Raw genomic sequence first — 16,305 nt, forward strand, 5'->3', positions numbered from 1 at the left:
CTTGTTTCTCGCGAGACTCTCACCGGAGTTTACGCTACGCCTACGTCATCTGCTGGACGCCTCTCGTTCGTGAACGTGCGTACGACAGTTAGCGGAAGTTAGAGATTAAGGTTTATAAAGTTGTAAATATGGATATTTTTTCTTACACAAACGCTTCGCTTCGGGAGGCCTTTATTAACCCCCCAGAGACGTGTGGACTTCTTTTATAATGAATTGGTTCAATTTTTTGGACTTCAAATTTTAGGCTACCATCCACTCCCATTATAAAAGCTGGAAGAGCCAGGATGTTTTTTAATATAACTCCGATTGTATTCATCTGAAACACTACTTGCACTTGTATTGCTCTGTATGTTCTCATGACTTGAATGACAGCTGCTCACCACAATTGCAATTACAAGCAGATCATAAGTTGCAGAATTCCTGAATGGAAACTACCGGATAACACTAGGATCGATTGTTTGAGCTGATCATCAGTGATGTGTGGCTTTTTCTTGCTTGCAATAGGCAAGTTCTTAGTGGTGGTTATTGCCTTGTCAGCAGCTGTATGAACGCAGAGAGCACCTTGAAACAATGACCTCACAGATGCCATTGCATGGTCATGGAAAACTAATCTGTCCTCTCTCTGGGGAGAGTCAGGAATGAGAGGTTGATGATACATTGTCTTTTACATAAATGTCAGCTTAAGAGATTTTAAAGAGCTTTTGCATGTATGAAGATTACACTTCATACATAGTTTTTTTTATTTTTATTTGGATGATCTTTGAACTTAAGATAAACTTTATTGGTGTTGTTGGTAGGGCTGCAACAAACGATTATTTTGATAATCGATTAATCTAACGATTATTAGACCGATTAATCGACTAATCATCGACTATTTCGCTGATTAATCAGTAGACATTTATTGATTATTCAGCTTTTACAATTAATTTATACAAATAAATATATTTGGCACACAAAATGAGATGGCAGAGAAACTCTCTTATTCACCATTTATTTATATGAAAAAGTAGCTGAATGACACATCATTCTGCCTAAAATCTGCCTAAAAGTCATATGGATAAGAAACAAAATAAAGGTAAGTGATGAGCCATTTTATTTTTGGATAAACTATTTTATTCACAACATAATCTCTCTTAAAATACCTTATAGGGTTGTGATAATCAAAATGGTCCTGAGCTAGATCAAGCTTTGATCTCTGCAAACCAAACTATAACTTTAATGAAATGTTGTTTTCCCCACTAATAAAAAGATTTTATCATTAGCTAGCTCCACACTGGAGAGCTGCTTTATAACAGAAAATCAAGTTGTAATTCTAACTGAAAGCGACACTGAATCTGGTTTTTCATGTTTAATACTGTAAAGCTGCTTGATTTAAGGCTATCTATTGCATAAAGTCAGTGCTTCCCTTAGGTTTACGGCTTTTTACAATTTTTCTGGACTCCTTTTTAATGGTTAAATAAACTTTTATTAATCAAAAAGCATGTCTAATTAATTATAATCTAATTAATTAATTATCATTAAACTTAATTTAACATCAATTTATTAAAATTTTAACACAAATTACATGTTTAGGGTACTATGAAATGTTTTATTTTTTCCAACCTTATGTTTTATTGTTACCAAATTCTGTGTTTTAGCATGTCTAATTATTTAAAAGCATAAAAACAAGTTTAATAAATTTAAATTAATTAAAAAAAAAAAAATTCCCCTCAGAAATTCTGTATTGTGTATTTACATTTTTAAAGGCATAAAACATTAATTTAATTTATCTTTGAAATAATGGAAATTGAACACATTAAATTTTTTTGGAAAATAAAGGGGATTTAATATTACAATTAAAACATTGAAGAAATATTATATGATTATTCCTTACAAATAAGGTTTTAATCATTTTATTAGTAGTAGTAGTAGCCTATTATGTACATTCTCCTGAACAACAGTAATATTTATGCCACAATGTCTCCAAGTTAAACCAAACTTTTATTTTGACGGGTTGCCGTGAATACCTTTACATTTCTGTGTGTATGTGATATAAGGATAGTTTTACTCAAATGAAACGGTCAAATGCTCATGAAGTGACTCTCAGAGCAGTTCTGGAGATGTTAATGTATTTATGTCCTCATTAGTGAGACAGCAGACGCTAATATCACCGGAAGGGTCACGCGCGCTTCAGTATGAGTAGTACACAAAACCGCGTGTCTGCGGCATTCGTTAACACACAGAATTCATATTTAAATAGTCGTTTTGCGGCTTAATGTTTACAAATACTAGTGGGAGTGTGCTCACCTGTGTGCGCGCATCGGGGCGGAACTCCGCTGTGCGTGATGCAGAGAGACAGAAATGACATGCCGTCGTGTAAATAAGATAAATAACATAAGGCTATTTAGTTTGTTTAATAAAAGAACAAGGTATAGACCTGTTCTATAGAAAAGGCAACTTTAAATTACTTCTGTTGTGATCTGGCGCTATATAGAGAAAATAAAAGTAACTTGACCTTCAAGGGGGGCGGGGCGCCCCCCAATATAATGGCAGGGGAAACACTGATAAAGTACTATATAAATAAACGTGACGTGACTGGACTTTACTGGAGTACTGAACTGCAGAGCTCGTGCAACATCCACATCGCTGTAATCAGATGCATTTTAAACTGCTGCTTTCTCACCGCTGTCAGTTTTTGATGTGTTTATTTTGTTATTGAGAGGAAAGCGCACAGTATATATTTACATATTCATCCAAACTGGGGAAGTTTGTGGCCTAATGGTTAGAGAGTCGGACTCATAACCCAAAGGTTGTGGGTTCGAGTCTCGTACCGGCAGGGATTGTAGGTGGGGGGAGTGAATGTACAGCGCTCTCTCCCACCTTCAATACCACAACTGAGGTGCCCTTGAGCAAGGCACCGAACCCCCAACTGCTCCCCGGGCACCGCAGCATAAATGGCTGCCCACTGCTCCGGGTGTGTGTTCACGGTGTGTGTGTGTTCACTGCTGTGTGTGTGCACTTTGGATGGGTAAATGCAGAGCACTAATTCCGAGTATGGGTCACCATACTTGGCCACATGTCACTTCACTTTCACTTTCACTTTCAAACGCCGCTCAGAAGCCTCGGGTTCGGCTGCGTTGCTCTGTCTGAAGCGCGGTGTCTTGTTCTCTTGAATTGCATCAGCTTCAGGAGAGCTGAATTACAGTCTTGCGCTACATCGCCACACTGGTCAAACCACGTTATTGCAGGCTCTTACATTAGGTCATATGAGATCAAACGATTACACGACAACAAAAATATTTGTCAACAATTTTTTATTGTTGACGTTGTCGATAATGTCGACTAATTGTTTCAGCCCTAGTTGTTGGGTAGTTTCTGATCAGTTATTTTTGTTGTAAGAAGCTTAAAGGGATAGCAAAATAAAGATTCTGTCGTAATTTTATCACCTTCATGTCATCCCAAACCTGTATGACTTGAATGAAAGTCACTGGGGCCCAATGTTGTTTGGATTCCAATGTACTTCAGAATGTTTTCTTTTGTGTTCTACAGAAGAAAGAAAGTCATACAGGTTTAGAACGACATGAGGTTGATAAATGATGAGAATATTTTCGCATTTAGGTGAACGATCCTTTTAAAATTAGATCTGGTCATGTTGTAGTAATATCCAGGAAAAAGGCTAAAAGATCATTTTTATCTGAAGTTTTGGAAAGACCCTTCCAATGTGACAGGGGTGGATGGTCATATTTTTCTTAAATGGTGGCCCATGAAAGTTTATTTAAAATGTAATCTTAAATAAAGTTGATTTACATGATAATATTTTTAATTGTCTTTGTGTTTTCGGTTAACATACCATCCGTTCTCCATAGCACACATAAGTATGGCCGGCTCTGCCAAAGTGCACATAAGGGAAGCGATTGGTCCCTGACCTTTCTGGAATTTTAAACCATTCCTGGGAAACAAAGTGCTCACTGTCCATCGGCATCCTGCATTAAAATGGATATCAACAGGGCTGGGCTATGTGTTCTGTGAGAGTGTTTTATGAGTTTACAAGACAGTGTGTGCGCCGGTTCTTCTCCGGTCTTGAGACTTTCATTTCCAGCCACACGCTTTTCTCTTAGGGCCACACAGTAGTTGGCCGGAAAGAAGGAGGGAACCTCAGGGTTTCTCAGAGTCTTTCTGACATGCCGACGCACTGGCCAGTGCAATTGTCAGGACACTTCAACCGTGCAACCAGTAGTGACTTGGCTGCCTTGCACCACAAATATAGGTCTACTTACTTAGCTAAAGCAGATTATGAGCTAAGATTTGTTGAAATATCAGATTTAAAAAAAGGTTTAATCTTTCTTATGCTAATTTGACACATTTTTGAGTGATACTAAGTGTACGGCACAAGGAAACAGACTATTCCCAGCTAGTTATTAAGTTTGCAACTTTGGTGGTCTGTTCTTGGACTTAGCATGATTGTATTTAGTATAATCGCTGTGTATTTGCAGTGTTTTAAAATTCAGACAAAATTGTGAATATATTGGTTATTCTAATAATTATCAAGAGTTCAGCATTCATTCCGTTTTAACTAAATCAGTAAAAAAAAAAAAAAATTTTTATGAATTGATTTCAGTTGCTTCATCACTTGCTTCATCAAATGTTTGGGGCTGAGTTTTAAATGTTTTTGAAAAAAATCTCTTATGCTCACCAAGGCTGCATTTATTTAATCAAAAATACAGTCAAAATTTAATATTGTATAATAGAAACAATTTCAAAGGAATAGTTCATCCCCCCCCCAAAAAAATCACAATTTACTCACCTTCATGTTGATACTTATTTGATACTTAATACTTCTGCAATAAAATATATATATCAACCCTCGACCGGTAAAATATAAAATATATATTTGTATAAATGTAAAAGAAAAACTAAAATTGTTATAAATTTACTAGAATGTGTACAATGTTAACACAATTTAAAATAACTATTTTAATATATATTTTAATATGTCATTTATTCCTGTGATGGCAAAGCTGAATTTTCAGCATCATTACTCCAGTCTTCAGTGTCACGTGATCATTCAGAAATTATTCTGATATGCTGATTTCTTATTTTCAGCATTGAAAACAATTGGAAAAATTGATCAATTTTATTCAGTTTAATGCATCCATGCTTAATAAAAGTATTAAATAATAATATTTTTTTCTACTGACCTCAGACTTTTAAAGGGTATTATTTATAGTCATATGTTATTTGGAGATGTTTTGATAAAACTTTTTTAAAATGAATTTCAAACTTTTGTTTGCTTTTTTCTTACTCTTAATTGAATTGAAAGTACAGGAGAGATTGGAAGTGATGGTGAGAACTTGGGGAGGACAGGATTGGGATATGTTACAAGTCTGACTTAAACTTATTTTGGCAAATAAGCACTACAGCTCAATATATTAGAGCTGTTTGATGGCATTCATGAGTTGTTCGCAAGCTTTATAACTTCTTGAAGTCAAAGTTCTTTTGATCCAGAGAGGAGCCACAGTACTCGGAAACAGTGAAGACCAATTCCTCATCAGGGAATGCTTAGTGGGGGAAAGGCCTCCACCCCCTCACTCCACATACGCTTCATTAAGTCGGCCAGGCCATGTGTGCTTTCAACACTCCCACTGCACAGACTTTAACTGCTTGTGTGTGTTGGAGAGAACAAGAGCAGATGTGCTGGCCCGCAGGTGTGCAGCAAAGGGAGGAAGTCTGGAGAGCTGGAGGCGCTTTGTTTTAACACCTAAAGTTTGAGCGTTTAGACCCAGGATGGGTGGGTTGGTGCATTAAGTGCTTGGATGTTCTCTCAGGGGTGGGTGTGTCAAATTTAAGACCGCTCGACCTCTCGCTCCGCAGTCTGTGCGTCCCACATGTTACAAGCTGTTCTCCACCCAATGCTCTCAATAAAGCCATAACACAGGCTTTGAAAGCTAGGCCGCATGAACCCAGCGTTCACACCTGTTACCAGACCCAAGAGTTCTCCATCTTAACTTCCTTTGACACGACTGTAAATATAATGGTTATTTTTGTGCTTTGGGTTACTTTTTTAATGATTATAGTTTGCTTACACTATAATTTTTACTTTTATTTGATTATTATTTACTTGAAATTAATTGAAAGTATATTTGAAAACAAGTTGGTCAAGTAAAAAAAACAAAACACTTCCATCCAAAAGTTTGGGGTTGGTAAGATACATTTTAATGAAATAAATGCAACCCCCTCTACATTGCGAGTAAATCACTCGCATATGTGACTAAATCTTACTCTGGGCGACTAAATAATATCTAACATTAGCCATTGGCTAATAAATTCTTAGATTTTACACGCCAGTATGTGTGTGAGAGGCGTTCAACACAGATTTTCACTCGATAAACACGCTGACTGAGCGCTTGAGAGTTTCGCTCTCCGTCAAGCGATCTGTACTATTTGGATGCACTCAATGGATCATGTCATGTACTCAATGGATATTATATTGCCAAGGTGTGCGTAGAGGGTTGGAATGCCTTTATTCAGCAAGGACACATTAAGCATTGATCAAAAGTAGTGACAGTAAAGACATTTATAATGTCACAAAAGATTTGTATTTCAAATAAATGCTGTTCTTTTAAACTCTCTATTCAAAGTATCCAGGAACAAAAAAATGTATTATAGTTTTCACAAAAGTACTAAATACTAGCACAACTGTTTTCAACGTTATATACGAAGGAATGTTTCTTGAGCAGCAAATCAGCATATTAGAATGATTTCTGAAGGATCATGGGACACTGAAGACTCGTGTAGTAAATAAATTAATTAAAATGTAAAATACATTAAAAGCGAAAACGGTTACACAATATTACTTTATTATTATTTTGACATCTGATAAAAACATTACAAAAATTGTCCCCAAACATCACGGTAATGTGTGTGTAAAATCATAATTTTTATTGGCCTGCTCTTTAGAAAGATTTCATTGCATCCTTTGCAGAGTATGGTGGTTTCAATTGCTCTCTTTTTCTCTCTATCCCTCTCTTTCTCTGTCTGTCTCTGACTCACAGCTCCCAACTAAAATGGGACAGCAGAGCACCCACACCAAAGTGAGTACAGAGCACAATAAAGAATGTTTGATCAACATCTCCAAGTACAAATTTGCCCTCGTCATCAACGGTCTGACCAACATACTCAAAAATGTGAACAACATGGTAAGTCCATGTCTATAACATTCAAGTTTCCCCATCTTGATAATTGAATTTTGAAATTCCAGTTACTCTGTTATATGAGTGAACTGCCTTGGCATTGCACAGATAAATTCAAGATGGCAGATAAATGTTTATTTAATTCAAGTCTGAAAATAAGTAAAGACTGAGAAACATGAACCATTTTACTAAATGTTTGTTTGTGTTGTGTTTTTATGCTTAGAGTGTTACACTGTTAGCTTAGGAACATGATCATATCATGCTCTATTGCAATCAACTGAGAGAAGTGTCTTCTAGTCTTGCTAATGCCACATTTCTGTATGTCTTTTGTTCATAGCGGATCTTCGGCGAAGCTGCCGAGAAGAACCTCTACCTCTCCCAGCTGATTATCCTGGACACACTGGAGAAGTGTCTGGCAGGGGTGAGCAGCTCGTCCTATCTCACAGTGTTGCTTGTTTTGACTGTCTTATGTCCTGCCTTTTAACAGCTTTGTTCCTTGCTGTGGTTTCACCTTTGTTGCTGAACGCAATGCAAAATTGCTTTACAATCACAATTGTTTCATTATTGCCTATCCACACCCTGATCTAAAAGATTACATATATTTTATTATAGATTTTTATAGATATTTAAAGTAATTTTTAGAAGAAAATCTAAAAGGTTTAGACTTTTTTTTAATCAATTTTTTTCTAATGTGATCCTGACCAATATTAGTCTGTTTCTTTTACTATGCTAGGCTGTAGAAATAAATTGAATGTGGTGAAACTGGAACTGCTTCATAGCAGCATGGTTATAGAAAATGAATCAACACCTTGGAATCTCAACTATCAAACAAACAGAATACATTTTTTAACCATGCCATGGTATAATAGAAACTAGCTGTACACTACCATTCAAAGGTTTGGGATCAGTAGAAATTTAAAAGTCACATTAACAGCATTTATAATGTTAGATAAAAGATTTCTATCTCAAGTAAATGTTGTTCTATTGAACTTTTTATTCATTAAAGCATCCTAAAAAAAAAAAAAAATGTCTACTGTTTCTACACAGTTTCTAATGTTTCTTAAGCAGAAAATCAGCATATTAGAATGATTTCTGAAGGATCATGTGACACTGAAGACTGGAGTAATGATGCTGAAAAATAAATTTTGTTATCACAAAAATAAGATATGTGACCCTGGACCAAAAATTGTTTTTTTAAAATTGAGATTTATACATCATCTGAAATCTGAGTAAATAAGCTTTCAATTGATGTATGGTTTGTTAGGATAGAACAATATTTGGCCGAGATACAACTATTAGAAAATCTGGAATCTGATGGTGCAAAAAATATTGTTGGCTATTGCTAGAAATATACCTGTGCTACTTATGACTGGTTTTGTGGTCCAGGGTCACGTATATTAAAATATAATTTTAATTAGGGCTGGGCAAGTTAACACGTTATCGCATTAATTAATTAATGCCGACAATTATTTTATCGCGCGTTAACTCAGTTTTTTATTATTATGAAAGTCCATTGCTCACTGGCTCTGAATACACATACAGACAAACCATGGGTCACAGGAGGGGTGGGATGGATGTCATCACACGTCTCAACCAATGAGAGCATTTGGGGTGGGCCTAAATGCGATTATGACTGCAGCAGTGCTCACATGAAGCGCCCATGACTTCATAAGTGGGAAATGGGACGCTACCGATAGCACGTGAATGCAGAAGAGAAGTGCTCTCGCTCAGCACAGTGGAGTGCATCGTTTTGTTAACTTTGTGGTTTATTATTTTGAGTCGTTTGGGACGCGGTAACACACACGGCCCTCTCACAATATATTGCTTTACAGATCTATCACTTTTGCTGCTCTGAAATGTTCACGCAATCATGCTGCATCAGAAGTTCAGCGCTCCTACACTACATGCGTGCCGTGCCTGAGCCCAACTGAACCGCGCTTTAGCCCACCTCCAACCGAGCCAGGGACTGCTAAACGAACCGCGCCCGAGCGCGGCACGGAGCCATCACACTAGTCAAACGAACCGGGCTTTGGGGGTCAGACGTGCTCGGGCACGGTTAAGATTGCCTAGTGTGAGTACACCCTTATTCTCCCGCATCCCGCACACACGAGTCTCTACTCGGCCATCAAGGGTTGTCCCGTGCCGCACTCTGTTGCGTTGGGTCCCACGATAGTGCAGGTCTCTACTTGGAAGGTGCCTGTTATAATGTTATGATCGAGGCTCTGGACTCAGTGAGCATAACTTGTTTTTCTATAACAAATTATAAAATATTTTTTATAAAAACGTTAATGCCCTGGCAGTGGCAAATAGCTTTGGTTTTATATTTAATTTGATTACATTAATGTTATAAGTTGAGATTTACAATAAATATTTTAACTGCTACTATGTAAAAGGAATACTGCTGTAAAAAAAGCACCTTATTTGTTTAAAGTGTTTGCAAACCAAATGTTATTGCACTTTTGTTCATATAGCAGTACTTTTAAATGGAAAAAGTGCACAATACACTACTTTTGAATTCATTATTGAATTTTGTGCATAACAATGCAATTAATCGCAGAAAATCATGTGATTAATCGCGATTAAATATTTTAATCGTTGCCCAGCACTAATTGTAATATATATAAAAAAATAGAAAACAGTTGTTTAAAATAATAATAATATTTAACAATAATAAAGTTTTCTTTGTAAAACATAAAAAAAAATCTTGTCGACCCCAAACTTTTGAATGGTAGTGTGAAATGACTGTAACATGAGTTTGAATGACTTTATAGGGACATCATAGGGACAGAGATAATTTTCTGGTCTCAAAAAGCAGAAACTGTCCAGAAATGTTTTTTGATTGCTCATGGACTCGTGAAGTCTTAGACACAGAGCCCTGGTAAAACAATTAAATCTTTAGCTTTTACTCCCAGACAGAGGGCTCTGAACTGGCCCTGTCAGGAGATTATTACATTTGCAGGTGTTTCCTCGTCTTGAGATTGTCTGGATTTTCCTGTATAGATTATTAATTTTCCCTTGCTCAGATGCTACACAGCTGTTCACTGTCCTGTTTTGTTTTTGCTAAATTCTTTTTATGTCATTTCCTTTGATGTAAGGGTATAACGTACAGTTTTCTTCCATGCTGTTCAGGATTTAATTTGTTCACTGAAATTCGAAGACATTCAAGACAACTAAACACTTTATTCATTAACTAGTTTTGGCAGTCAGGAATTTTTGCTCTGTAGTATAAAACTTCCCCTCTACCATTTGTTATACATTTCGGGCTTTTAGCTTGACCCAGTATGTGTGCAGTACATTGATCCACTAATGTGTTTGTTTGCTGCTGTGTCATTGGATTTCATTTTTGTTCTTTTCCCCCTTCCCTGCATGCTGCTGATCCTAAAGCGCTTTCTACTCGCTGTAGTTTTAGTCTGGTTTTTAGCTTACAACACGGTAGATGTTATTAAACTTTACAAGTACAGTTTTGTACAGCACACAGTATAAAAAAAAAGAGAGAATAGTAGGGGTTACCCCGAATAGTCGAAGATTCGATGCTTCGATAGGAGGAGCCTGATTCGACTACCAATCTCACAGTCAAATCATTCGAGTCATTCAAAAATAATTTTGTGCAGATAGCCTGTAAGTCGAAATATTAATATTATATTGTACAAATAACGAAGCGTATTCTATATGAGATAAATGACGAGTTAAATTCCATTGATTAAAAACCTGCTATCAAATGCTTAATTCTACTGGTCATCTTCAGCGCGCGCAGCTCAAAACAGAAAAGCAGAACATTAATAACTACTGTCATATACATAACGTTATAATGAGAGCACCGCTGAAATTTTTTTTTTTGTGAATTCTTAGGGTTTCGCTGACGTTTAATGTTAACTAACCTATCTTTTAATCAAAACATAAAACATTATTTTTGTATCTGCGAGGCATCCGTTACACATTTTCCCTGTGTGTTAACGTCAGTAATTATGACTGTCGAATGTCTGACTTGACTCTTGGTAATGTATTTTGCCCCCCGCCCCCAAACATATGATTCGACTATCGGCAAGATTCGAAAATTCCAATTCGACTATGAAAATCCTTAGTCGGGGACACCCCTAGAGAATAGTAATAACAAAGTATATTGTGTATTCGTGTATATCATCAGCAACCCAAGGACTGCCTGAGGCTGGATGAGGCCATGTTGGTAAAACAGTTGCTGCCTGAAATTTGTCACTTCCTGCACTCGTACCGTGAGGGCCAGCAGCACGCCGCTCAGCTGCGCAGTTCTGCCTCTGCCGTGCTCTTCTCTCTCAGCTGCACCAACTTCAATGCCGTCTTCAGTCGTATCTCCACCAGGTACCTCTCTAACATACTGGGGGTTCCACAGGGCTTTGTTCTAGGACCTCTTTCATTGTGTGAATCAGCCCCCTAAATACCCCATAGTAACTAATAAAAATAGCTTTATTTTAAACACCGTAAGCCTACTGTACGAGTGTAATTTATATAAATGCTGGGCTGTTTTTCTTGGTTGTCTACAAATTGAACAGTTAAAGGCTTTACAAATTATTAACTTTTAATGTAATGTCTCCTCATAGGTTGCAAGAGCTCACAGTTTGTACAGAGGACACAGTGGATGTCCATGACATTGAGCTCATCCAGTATATCAACGTAGACTGCTCCAAGTTAAAGAGACTCCTACAAGGTAAAGCATGCTCTATTTTATAGATATTTTATTGCCTCAGTTTTCAAAAAGTTTGAGGATGAATTTTATGGGTAGTCTAAAGCTGCATAATTAAAATCAGAATCAAAATATGGCACAGTGTATGTATTAAAGCACAAATGAATGCAAATAAATATATAGTGTTTCTATAATTTATAATAAATTAATTTATTAAATATATGGCGTGGAATTGCTTAATAACTTCCTGCATGTTCCCTTTAGAAACAGTACTTAAATTCAAATCTTTGAAAAAGCCGGCTCAGCTTGCAGTAATCAGCAGTTTGGAAAAGGTATGTGCTTTTTAAATAATACAATAGATTAGGATACTTTTTCTACCTTTAATAATTCTCATCTTATTAAAGGTTATAGGAGTAAATTTATTTGATATGTTTGTGTCAGGCTTTTTGGAACTGGGTTGAACACTACCCTGATGAGTTCACTATGCTCTATCAGAGACCCCATGCTGACATGGCCAGTGAGTGAGACAATAATTCATATCTAAGCTGACTTGTTTACTAAACTGCTTATTGAAGTCCAAGTTTAGATGTGTAACGATTAAACTGTGTGTTTCTGTGTATACAGACTGTGCAGAAAAACTGTTCGATCTGGTGGACAGTTTTGCAGAGAGTGCAAAGAGAAAGGCTGCTGTGTGGCCACTACAGATCATCCTCCTCATCCTCTGTCCAGAGATCACTCAGAGCATCACCAAAGAAGTAGGGGGGGAGGAAAAAGCTAACAAGGTCAGAGGTCACACAGGGAATTAGACTTCTATTACTGCATTTTATTTATCTCCTGTCATTTCCAAAGTCTTTTATGTTGAGCTTTGGAACCAAGACTTATTTTGTGCATACAAATGTTTTTGGAAACAAACCTAGCTGTTCTTTTGTCTTCAACAGAAGTCATTTGTGGACAGTTTACGGAAGGCTCTGGGACAGCACAGCGGCAGCAGACAGTTGACCGAGAGTGCGGCCGTCGCATGCGTCAAACTCTGCAAAGCCTGCACCTACATCAACTGGGAGGACAATTCCGTCATCTTTCTCCTAGTTCAGTCCATCGTCATGGACCTTAAGGTGAAGAGGACCATTTTTTGAGTAAACGATTACAGAGCAGTGCATGTCTGAAGGGAATGAAGAACATTTTGTTTCTGTTTCTAGCTGTGTGCAAATTTGCTCTCTCTTCTCTCTCAGGGTCTTCTGTTTAACCCTACTAAGCCATTCTCGAGGGGTGCGGGCTGCCAGAGCGCCGATGTGGATTTGATGATTGACTGCTTTGTGTCATGTTATCGCATCAATCCTCGTAACAACCAGCATTTTAAGGTAAGCTCGGTTGTTGAATCTTAGAGTTTCCAGCATTTTGCAAAGGACGTTATAGCAATTAATAAACAATCACTAACAAGAGATTTAATATTACTATCACAGCGTATTGAGCTAGTCAACATTCATTTTAGGACAAACTTAAAGGGGTCATATGATGTTGCTAAAAAGAACATTATTTTGTGTATTTGGTGTAATGAAATGTGTTTATGCGGTTTAAGGTTAAAAAAACACATTATTTTCCACATACTGTACATTATTGTTTCTCCTCTATGCCCCGCCTTTCTGAAACGCGTCAATTTTTACAAAGCTCATCGGTCTGAAAAGCAAGGTGTGCTCTCTCTTAAGTTTTATAAAGAATATCTCTTTGGATTTGAGAAAGAATATCTCTTTGGATTTGAGACTTTAGTCTTTGCAACTTTACAGATCTTCTTTATGCACCAATTGAAAAATTGAAATTGCATCATATGACCCCTTTAAGATCATTGCCATAACCAACATGTTCTAATATCTACACAGAGAGTTTTTGTTGTTGTTTAATAAATTTATTTCTTTTCTAGGTATTCCTGGCCTCGACTTCTCCTCCTACCTTCTATTTCGTCCTGGTCAACTCCCTGCACAAAATTATCACCAATGTAAGTATGATCTCTGTATGGACATTCACTCAGTGCAAAATTTTTTTTTAATATTATGCTAATTAAATGCTACTTTAAATAAATGATAAACCCATTATACAAATAGATGATCTCCAAATGTGTCAGCATTCTGCATGAGTATTGATGATTGTTCACAATAAAATGCATTTTGTGACCGCTGCCAGTGACTCTCTCTTTTATGATGCTTATAGGAGTGCAGTAATTTTGTAGTTTATTGCTTATTAATGTTTCACATTTATGTTCTTGATAGTCACACCTGGACTGGTGGCCGAAGATTGACGCCATCTACTGCTACTCAGGAGAACTGCGCACCATGTTTGCAGACACATTGGGCCGAGTGGTTCAGAGTCTCGGTGCCCATCCACCTCTGAGGATGACATCAGTGAGAACCATTATCATTTACACAGTTTATGGTGTATAGAAAAGCATTGGTCTTTGTTGTTAAAGTTGTTTTTTTTTTGTTGTTTTTTTTGCAGAGTCTGACATTCAAAGAGAAAATGACGACTAGTTTAAAGTTCAAGGAGAAGTCCACTGACCTTGACTCGCGTTCTCTGCTGCTGGCCCTGGTCAAACTCATCCACGCTGACCCCAAACTAATGCTGCATGTGAGTATTTGGTGGAAATAGGTATAAAATAGTAATTTAGCTTCTGTTAAAATTATGAGTTTCCTTTTTTATTAAAGTTATCTTAGAGTTGTCTCTGCATATTAGGCTAAGAAAAAGACTGGACATTTTTTTTTTCTTTTTTCAATGTCACCTTTGACCTCTTGCTCCTTTAATTCTCATAAAATGCTCTAATCCAACAGTGTTTGTGTTTTCTGATTGGTTCAAATCCTGTATTATCCAGATTAGGATTTACATGTGGATTTATTCATTTCTTTTCCCCTTTTTTGCCTAAAGAAGACGGTTCTTTTTCGCAGTCTTTCCTTAACATGATTTTATATGAACTGTGATTTGGCCTAAAATGGTTTAAATATCTAAGCTTAGCAGTAGACTTGTAGTTTAAGGATGATTCTGATCAGATTTGACTCCACTAGTTGCACTTTCTCACCATCAGAACCCAGGGAAACCAGGTCAAGAGATCCAGAACAGCACAGCTGAGCTCATCAAAGGTCTGGTCCAGCTGGTTCCTCTCAACCATAGTGCAGAGCTTTCACAGGAAGCCATGGAGGTAAGACTGTTTGTTTCTTTGAACCTCCTATTTGGTATTGTTAACCAAAAACTAAAACTTTAAAAGTTGTTTTTGTTAACTCAAATAAAGCCATAAAAAATACAATTTAAGTATTAAAGGGGTCATATGATGTTGCTAAAAAGAACATTATTTTGTGTATTTGGTGTAATGAAATGTGTTTATGCAGTTTAAGGTTCAAAAAACACATTATTTTCCACATACTGTACATTATTGTTTCTCCTCTATGCCCCGCCTTTCTGAAACGCGTCAATTTTTACAAAGCTCATTGTTCTGAAAAGCAAGGTGTGCTGTGATTGGACAGCTATCCAGGAGAAAGGAAAAATTTTAATCGCATCATATGACCCCTTTAAGTATACTACAATTACTAAAACAAAAATAAAAATATATATATTAAAGCTTAATAGGAATATTAACAACCTTATAAAAATGACGAAAGCACATAATAAAAAAAATTAAAATGCGTACTTAACAGTATATGGATGATACTATAACACTACTACTTTGAATTCTTGTATTTGTGCATCTCATTTACTCATTCTTGTATTCTCACCCAGGCACTGTTGGTGTTACATCAACCAGAAACTATTGAGCTGTGGAACCCTGACGCACCCATTGAGACCTTCTGGGACATCAGGTGGGTATAAAGAGATTGGTTGATGTGAAGTTGGCGAGTGGAAAGATTATCTGACTATATTCTCCTTACTCCCCTCTCAGCTCCCAGGTCTTATTTCTGAACTGCAAGAAGCTGATTGGACATCAGATGATCAACAGTACAGAGATACTGAAGTGGCTCCGGGAGATTCTCATATGTAGAAACAAGTTTCTCTTAAAGAACAAGGTAAACATAAATTCTGTCTAAACATGAACTTGAAATTTAATCCACTCAAAGAAAATGCACTCATTCATGTCTCATTGTTCTGCAGGAATGTGCCACACAGGGCAGTCTCATCCCCATCAGCAGACAGGCTCAGACCAAGCTGGAAGTGTGTCTCTACACCTTCCTGTGGAGCCCTGACGCAGAGGCTGTGTTGGTGGCCATGTCCTGCTTCCGGCATCTCTGTGAGGAGGCGGACATCCGCTGCAATGTGGACGAGCTGCCAGTGCACACGGTCCTGCCCAACTACAACACCTTTATTGAGCTCGCCTCTGTCAGCAATATGATGGCTACAGGTTAGTAGTACAACAGTCTCCGTGACATAGGATTAGACTGGCAGCTTTAAGCTTTAGGGACACTGTATTTTTTTTGTGCACGAGTGCACTTCAGCTAGCACTGAAGT

The 16,305-nt window shown here is 37.2% G+C and overlaps 1 protein-coding gene across 1 annotated transcript in view; it reads left to right on the plus strand.

The window, feature by feature from the left end:
- LOC107746695 (neurofibromin-like) overlaps nt 1–16,305 on the plus strand; it is a 68,320-nt gene that overhangs the window by 3,331 nt on the left and 48,684 nt on the right. The window contains exons 2-17 of the mRNA XM_016560989.1: nt 7,032–7,175; nt 7,507–7,590; nt 11,314–11,504; nt 11,744–11,850; nt 12,091–12,158; nt 12,268–12,343; nt 12,451–12,608; nt 12,765–12,938; nt 13,056–13,184; nt 13,742–13,816; nt 14,088–14,219; nt 14,314–14,442; nt 14,894–15,007; nt 15,583–15,662; nt 15,743–15,866; nt 15,952–16,198. Coding sequence (XP_016416475.1) covers nt 7,032–7,175; nt 7,507–7,590; nt 11,314–11,504; nt 11,744–11,850; nt 12,091–12,158; nt 12,268–12,343; nt 12,451–12,608; nt 12,765–12,938; nt 13,056–13,184; nt 13,742–13,816; nt 14,088–14,219; nt 14,314–14,442; nt 14,894–15,007; nt 15,583–15,662; nt 15,743–15,866; nt 15,952–16,198 — 2,032 coding nt within the window. The remainder of the gene's footprint in view (nt 1–7,031; nt 7,176–7,506; nt 7,591–11,313; nt 11,505–11,743; nt 11,851–12,090; nt 12,159–12,267; nt 12,344–12,450; nt 12,609–12,764; nt 12,939–13,055; nt 13,185–13,741; nt 13,817–14,087; nt 14,220–14,313; nt 14,443–14,893; nt 15,008–15,582; nt 15,663–15,742; nt 15,867–15,951; nt 16,199–16,305) is intronic.

Source organism: Sinocyclocheilus rhinocerous, unplaced genomic scaffold (assembly GCF_001515625.1).
Source record: "Sinocyclocheilus rhinocerous isolate Xijiao unplaced genomic scaffold, SAMN03320098_v1.1 scaffold259, whole genome shotgun sequence".
NCBI classification, from domain to species: Eukaryota; Metazoa; Chordata; class Actinopteri; order Cypriniformes; family Cyprinidae; genus Sinocyclocheilus; species Sinocyclocheilus rhinocerous.